Source organism: Echinococcus granulosus, assembly GCF_000524195.1.
Source record: "Echinococcus granulosus chromosome Unknown EG_S00179, whole genome shotgun sequence".
Lineage (NCBI taxonomy): Eukaryota > Metazoa > Platyhelminthes > Cestoda > Cyclophyllidea > Taeniidae > Echinococcus > Echinococcus granulosus.
In genome coordinates, this window is record NW_020170559.1 from 1,179 (window position 1) to 9,742 (window position 8,564).

The following is an 8,564-nucleotide window of genomic DNA, read 5'->3' on the forward strand; positions in this document are numbered from 1 at the left end:
TCCTCCCATCCCAGATCCATCCAGATCAAGGGCATTAATAAATTTTTTTGCACCTATGCACACGAAAGCGGTTGATCATTGACACAATAAAAAATCATATGAATGCCCTTTGTGTGTGGGTTAATAATGTTTATCTTTCGTGAAAATTTGTGTAATTTAATGTGGTTGAGCCTGTCCACTTATCAGCAGTTCCCATTGATGTGAAAGGATTTTGTGTTTATGTAATGGGACTTCCTAATCAGTCAATACTGGGGTCCCAGTTCAGTTCTTCTAATGTGAAACATAATTTACATGTACACCAGAATTACCTACTCGAAGACCAGAACTCCTTAAATGTTCTAACAAGGCAGTGGGAACATCGTCGAGAAAGAACCAAGGGCCTTCACTGGTGTAGTATATGCGGTAATTACTCCAAATTATCTTCTTATGCTACAGTCAGGGTGACCTCACAACCGATCACTCACCTGTGGAGACCACCTAGAAGTACAACAGTAATGTTGTGAAATTAGTGTAGAGGTGTAGGTAGGCTATACAGATGGCCGTCTCGACAGTTGTAACCTGGGCTGTGTGTTGGTAATGATAATGGCGATAATGGTGAGGCCTATACTCTCCTGTTCTCCTCTGTACCCCTCCCCTTAGGAGTAAGTGGAACAAGCTCGCAAACACATGTCTTCCCTAGTCACACATTTGCGTCTGAGTTGGCGGTTTGAGCTAGAGTGGGTTTCGGGAGCTGGGAGCTGACTCGTTCTCTCTCATGAGTCTAATTGGAAAGTAAGCCTGTCCCTTTTTCAAATTTTAAATGTATTCTTTGATCAAGAGGGGATTCAAATTGAGAGTTAATGTTACAGACGCATTTAAATATAGCTTAAGAGAATGGATTTCATGTTATCTTTGTTTTGTTTATCTTGCCGCTAAAACAATTGCACTGCTAAACATCGAGTTCGTGAAAATTGTCCGGCCATGACTAAGATAAATTAAATCATCTGGACTGAAGTTTAACTGCTAGCCGATAAATTGTATTGCTCTTTAACCAATGAAAATTGCCCCCACAACCAAATTTATCAGGGCTAAAATAAAGGAAAATGAAGCAGCTTAAATTCACAGAAAAGAGCTGAGAATAATCTGACCTCAAATTCAAGTCTTTGAAGAAGATTCTTTACTGTTATCCTTCAAGAAAAAGTTTTGTCAAAAAAAGCGCCACTCAGATGCTCCGTCAATGTGCCTTGGTCGGGTGGGCAGGCCTCCGCACCATGCCTGTAGTCCCAAGCCCTACACTGCACCCTAAAAACACATATTCTGCCCAAGTATTACGTCTTCTTACGCTTTCAGGAGAGTCATGGGGAGCTGCATTGGTGATAACAGAAAGCTAACCCGATTTTAAAGGTCTTCTATCTTGATTTCAATTGCTGGGTTATAAAACGTTGGTGGGCGGAAGAAGTGTATTTGCTGCGAATAGGCGAATCTGTGACAATCCTTAACAGAAGGGCTGATAATGACATCAACCTTTGGCAATTATCTCAGTCCCGGGGCCTGCTGGAAAGGTAGTAACAACTCAGACGACACTAGCCATGGCTGTGATACATCTGAAAATTTTCGTTACAGGTCTGTTTTAAGCACCAGAAAGAAGACATAAATTATGTGAACTCGCAGTATCACCTCCCCTTCCCCAATACCTGGATAGAACCGGGATGGATATGGCTGGACAGCACTGAAGTGAGAAAAACGTGGCAAGGAGTAATAGAACCGCAACTCTACCCCCACCAAACTATGTTCAATCCCTTTCTTTGGTAATATTAAGGCTTTTAGGCCAGTATTTTGCGACTGCTGACAGACATTTCTCCGAATTCAGTTCCCATACGGGAAAGAACTGCAGATCCAGTAGAATCGCCAAGAGGGATCAGCGACGCCGCGGTAAAGTAAGTTCTCAATTGCACAAAATATTGATGGCTGGCACGGTTGGCCCGTGGGTATTTTTCTTACAGCATCGGCTTTGTTTTGATGGCTCAAGTGGTGAGTTGACCAAAGGGACCTCTGAAAACGACGCTCAAAGTGGGAGAGGGGTTGTGTAATACGCTGGTTGTTTATTTCACTCTCGATTTTGGTTTTGAGGCCACTTAAGGACTCTCCGGTCAGCCTAGCCTCGAGCCCTAATGTATGTCCACAATACATATTCTGGCCTAGTAACGTAGCTTCAACCGTCTTCAGGCCATAGTTAGTTTTAGCAGATTGAAGTAATGCCGACTAAGAATGGAAAGGGCCGATTAATTGCCAAAGCAACCGGAAAGTTTCACAAACAATTAAATTTGGCATAGTTCTATTGCACCCCAAAAGCAAGCATTCCGTAAATTTTAGAATTTTCCCTCCAAAAACAACAAAAACAAAGAGAAGGTTTCAGCGAGTTTCCCATTTATTTATCTGTCGTTTGCATTATTTACCAATTAAAACATCCAACAATTACCAGGGTCTAGGCATTGCAAGACTGGTAACTTAATACATGAATAGATCTTCACAGCAAGATCACCTAGGTGTGACGGGTTTTCTTATTTTAAGGTCAATGCACTTTTGAACGGCGATTTTGTTTGTGTTTTCAACCAAGTATCAAGGCGATAGCATAAAATTCTGTTTATACCACAAACTGCACGCATAAGTAACCACAAAGCTGGTATTCCCATACCGTCTTGGTGATTTGAAATTGTGAACCTGAATTTCCGCTAATCTTCAACATTGCTTCAATGGGACTACTACTGAGCTGAAGATGAATGCGCCACCTGGATAGCACAGTGCAGTGCATTTTGCCACGGCTAGGATTTAAGTCGAACCTGATTAAATGAATGTGGAACGTGTTATGTGCAAAAAAGAACGCACACACGCACACATGAACAGCACATGCGAACTTGCGCAGTTGGCAGAAGTGTGGACAGCAGGGCTAAAAGTGCTAAGATGAGTTTGGATACCACTGTTTTGTTTTGTAGCAGCGGAAATCGCATTGCCTGTTTTCATTACCGTAAAGTGGCGCAAACTACCATCACCTCCGAGAAAATTGCTTCTGTAAGGGGGAGGGGAGCAATTGCGCGCGGTATCGATTGATATCCATTTGACCAATTAAAATCGTGGTAACCTGTTGTGCGTAGTTCAATTTCGAGGGGTTCCTAAAATATTTTAAATTTCCAGGTAATTTAAGTGGATGTAAATAGAATTTATTCTCGATAGAAGGTGGGAGAATATTTCATCCATTTTTCATTTAGACTGGAGCATTGCCCTTATTTGGACAGAGATCTGCATAAAGCGCTCTTACAACTTAATAAAGTGCGTTTTCTCATTCTAGATTATGTTAATTTGAAAAAACAATGGCAATTGTTCAATTTAAGGCATCTGATTCTAAATCAAAGCAATGATTCATTTACGAGGACATAAACCGTATTTGCCTATAAGTAAATAAATAACTAAATAAGTGCATAAACAAATACCCATTCCGTTTAAACATAGCGACCTTGAAGACGGAAGGAGATATAATACTAGGGCATAATGTGTATTGCCAAAGTACAAAGGGGCTGGAGCTATTGGCTTAGCCCGGAGGCCATGCCGCCTGGCATGGGTACAATAGTGGCCCCCTAAATGGCCCATTACCAAAACCGGGAATTTAACTAACAATTAAAGTATTTATCTAAAAGTGCATTCAATATAATAAATTTACATCGAATCATAGTATCTCGAAAGAATGGGAGTTTGGGAATGAGTAATGACAGCGAAATCATTTTCATGACTATCATTTCTTCTAAATGTACTATCTATCTACGAAAAACGAATGTAGGAAAATGTTCGATCAACTTCACAACTTGATCAAATGAACTATTGACCAATCAATGACCTAGAGTGTACATAATCTGTACGAATATAGCATGTAAGCTTGCACGACTTAAAAATGAAGTCCATGCATAAAAGCATGTTTCTAAATGTCTGTTAAATGTTTTAATGACTATTGCACGCCTGTTATGAGCTCCTCATTGTTTAGATGTTTGGATAAGCCACATTTTACGACGCATTATGGCACACAAAAATGGTTATAAATGCTATTCCGAGGGTTGATGACTATCCATCCCCAGTAGTTGCGGGAAATTAAAGATATTCGACAAAAATGGGGACTTATTCTAACACCCTTTTAGGTAAAGTAATATATTTACATCCTATGTTGCAATTTTTAACGGATAAACACAAATTCCTTCAATTTTAGAGTGAAATTTAGGGAGTAGAGGCAAATTTAGTGGGAGAAGCTCGGATGAATGCAAATAGGAATGATGTGAAATATTTAGCTATGCAGACCCTTTTTAATCCCTTGACGTTGGTGGCATGGAGGTCTCCCCAGGCATTCTGGTGCGCATTTAAGTAATGCTACTCCGATTCCTGTAAGCATTACATCTTCAAGAATGAATTCGTGTGCTAGACAAAAATATAATGTCTTGGTAAAGCGCTCTAAGTCTTTCCTAAAGATGATTGGAGGCCTAATACTAAGGCAGAGCAAGTGCTGCCGACGTACCGGCAGTCACCCAGCAGAAGTACAAAGGTGGAGAATAAAGGGCCTGGAAACTGAAAAGAACAAAGAAACTAATTAAATCATTGAGGATAGAATGAGAAAAATACAGCAAAACTTCAGACATTGTAGAACCCTGCTAACTACAAATTAGCTGATTTCGCAATGCAAAGTTAGTTGATGTCTATCTCGAACTTTGGAACATTGGTTATCAATTACTAAATCAGGTCAATGTCAAATGTCTCCAAATTAATTATCACCTTGCTTACAAATCCTCAGCAAGCCCTGAACACAAACTAACGCAAATGTTTAAGATACTACCAGTTTTTGATCAAGGCACATCTTTCAGTCAAAAATTTCCAGCTTCCTAAAATTTATGTGGAATGCTGGACGGTGTCAGATGCTTTTGAAAAAGTCATAATTAATTTTTTAAAAATGAGCACTAAACGATGCAACGAATTCTATGCTATTCTAACACAAATGCTGAAAGTTATTGAGTGTACTGTTAAGATCCGGTCTTCTGAATGCCCACACTGATAGCTGAAAATCGGTATTATCGGCCATGACCTCCAGCACAGCAAGATCAGAATGGCATAAGCAACAAACATCAATTCTGAGTGTAATCAGCCCATCCATAAATATGACGAGGTCGTAACCACCCGCTGCGATGACTACTGCAAAAGCAGGCTCCTTCAGTATCTAATTAACCAGGCAAGTGGATAACCTCCGCCAACATCACTATCCTGGAAACGCATGAATGCTTTTACGTTGACGACATAATTTCCAGCGTCAGTGTTGGTGCATTGCCATATTACTCATCATTATAAGCGCCATCTGTATATCTAGAAGGGCATTGCAGAACGACCTTCATGGTATTCCACGAATTGACTAACATGGATATACTTTGGAGCTCCGCTCGTGTCCATTACGATGGTAATCTCTTAGCCCTTCTTGTCATTAGTCATAAGACCAATATAAGACTCATATGCTTTGTGACATCCCTGAAAACAGACCAGCTGAAAAGTAACTGAATTAGTAATTGCATTAATTCTATTTACAATGCAGAAAACCATGATTTGGTAAGGTCACTGCTTAGCCGAAAATGTCCTATTTCCTGGAATTTCGAAATGTGCTACTCACATGATTTGGCCACAGGATTAAATAACGATTATTGTTGCTTTAATACATTAATTGTTTAAATCTCGTCCTTGATAATAAGCCACTTAGGTACTCCGTTGTTATACCTCTTACCGGCGATCCGGTCTCTGGACCACGTCAGTAGCACCAGTCCCTTTTGTAGGTCGGTAATACATATTCTGCCCCAGTAATATGGCTTCTATAGTCTTCAAGACAGTCTCGTGGAGCTACAATGACAGTTGTACTGATGGTAGAAAATTTCAACAGTCATTTGGGTGATATTTTGCTGGCATTTACACGTTACTCGTAGCTTACAACGCGTTATACTACACCTGCACGAGGTAACCGGGTAACTACATCCTCCGGGTGGTGGCGTCCAAACTACAGGTCATGAGTTCGTTAATGAACACGGCGTTACTAGGCTAGCTGCCTAGTTGGCTGATTTTGGGAGATTGATAAGTCGGAAGCAGGCGGTACAACAAACACTGCAATCTGATCGACAAATTAATTACCGGTCCCCGTCTTGTCCTCCACCCCTCACCTGTTTCGTCTGACTAATTACTTCACTAATTGATTAATTTACGACCTACTGAAAGGTTGGACATTTAGGGAATGCAGACCTATCTGTATGTGTACTGGGTGCATTGGGTACTTTGTGGACCCGTTTGACAAAAAAAGAGTGGGTGAAAGCCGATTTTCTAGGAACTCGAACATTGGTTAAAAAGCATTCTCAGGTGACATGAAATTGATTATGGATGGTAGATTTTATTGGTTACATATGCCGCTAAAATTTGTGCAGGTGAGGAGAGTGGAATCCGGTTTCAAATAGTACAGGCCACAACGGTAATTTACATTTTAAGGGCAGGAGTAAGAAGCCGACAAAATCACCAACAGATCGAATAGTGAGGTAACAAGAGACTAAGGATGTCTCAAGGTTGGATCACCAATGCATACTTTCAACAATGATAAAGTGGAGTTAAAAAGCTAGAAGCAAATCTGTGGTCTTACAGCAGACAAGAAGTTGCTGAATTGTAGCAGAATTGTAATTTTTTATAAAATACGGCTACTCAAATTCTTCCTTCTTCTATTATTCGGTTCAAGCAACTCGCGCGCTACTCATCTCTCATCTCAGCCTTCCCTATTGATAGAGTTTTCTGGAACTTCAGAGAAGACCTTGTGGCCTACAAAGATAACCGAGCACAATCCGAGTGAAGAATACTGTTGAGTTTGTACACAGGTAGCCTGATCTAAACGTATCTCTTGTGGATGGCTTAACCTGTGGAGACTCACTAAAGAGGGGATAAAAGCGATCTAACTTTAGTGACACTGTCTCTTGAATGCGCTCATTGTAGAGCTGTTTGGAAATACGAACTACCCATGCCATTGACACCTCATTATCGACTTCACCACCTTAATCGAACCCAAATCAAGGACTTCTTGGCATCGAAATGAAAACAAGGTGGAGAGAGAGGAAAAGAAGCAGAGTATTATTCGCTAAAAGTAATCTTAAATTTCCTTCTATTACCTGAGTAAAACCATAGCCCTTTTAGAAAACGATCCAGCTTTGAACGCACAATGCTAGCGATACCTACCCCTTTAATGCGGTTCACTACGATATACAAGCTCCAGATCCAGTGGAACGGGGACCCAATATCTTCTTGCCGCCATAAAATTGTAATGAAAACCATCCTTGGCTAGTGGTTGGATTTTAAAACACCGACTGCATTCTGATGCTTGAAGCAGAAAAGTGACTAAGTAGAGCATCCAAAACTGACGCGGCTTATGCTTTTGTTTAAGTGACATGGACAAAAGGTTATGTCTTTGACCTCCAACCCTTTTACCCTACTGGCAATGCCCATTACGGCTTTGGGGAAAACTCTTGACATTGTAAGCGTACATAATCTAGATGTAACTCCATTTTGAAGTGAAGTTGTAAGACTTTCGATTTTGGTTACCTGTTCATTATAAACTCGTACGGTAGGGCTGGAAGAGTAGAGGCACGGGTGGCGCAAACAAAGCTTCATGTCAAAATCGCAATTGCCGAACTGTTAAAAAAAGGAAATGGTCCGCGTAGTTGGCTTCACATATATAAACCAGACTTCTCTTTCACGTTTGGTGACTAGGCATAGAGATGTGAACAAATTTTAAATTGTAGTGGACAAAGTTCAGGGATTATTAGAAGACTCGCGTTTACTTCACCACCACCACGACTTAACAACTTGCAATTTCTCTAAAACACAGTAGATAACACAATTACAGAGATGCCTATGCTTATTCAAGTTAATTACCATCTACTTGAGCAAGACTGATACTTAGTGACAAATCTATCTGGTCGGACAGATATACCGATGGGGTGTTGGCTACTTTGGAAGTTACATTTGACCAAAGCATTGGTGATGGAGCAGCTGCTCATCCGCGTCAACATCTCCTTCATCTGTCAAAGCTCGCCTACTCCCTTTATTCCTCTCCTCCTCTCTCCTCCCCGCCTAATTCTTAAGACCTGTCATCGCGTCCGCGGTTAATGGGACCAAAAAGGGGAGGAAGGAGCGGAGGTGGAAAAGTGTTGCGATGGCAACAGAAGAGGAGTAAATTGAAGTGGAAGTGGGATTCGGACTGGCTAAATGGCGGTATGGGTGTGGGAGTGTCAAGGTTGGATTGTTGTTGCTGGGGGAGAGAGTACGTGAGAGCTTTGGCACCCAAAGCCTAATTCCATTCTGCCTTTGTGTGAGTAGGATCTTCATTATTTTCACCACTTCCAGGGGCTCCATCGGTAAATGAGGTGAATGGCTGGATACGAGATGGATGATCGGGTAGCTTTCCATATAATCAGATTATCATGGGGGAATACCTGTCTCAAAAGGCAAAGCTTCACATCCCAACAAGACCCAATTTTTTCTCA

At 41.0% G+C, this 8,564-nt stretch overlaps 1 protein-coding gene across 1 annotated transcript; it reads left to right on the forward strand. All coding sequences in view use genetic code 11, as the record gives it.

The window, feature by feature from the left end:
- Positions 1 to 8,061: 8,061 nt before the first annotated feature.
- On the forward strand, positions 8,062 to 8,471 carry EGR_09958 (hypothetical protein; the record flags this gene model as incomplete). The annotated part of the gene is made up of 2 exons (XM_024499207.1): positions 8,062 to 8,182; positions 8,425 to 8,471. The coding sequence occupies 2 exons, from the start codon at positions 8,062 to 8,064 to the stop codon at positions 8,469 to 8,471; spliced, it is 168 nt and encodes a 55-aa protein (XP_024346372.1).
- Between the last annotated feature and the right edge of the window lie 93 nt (positions 8,472 to 8,564).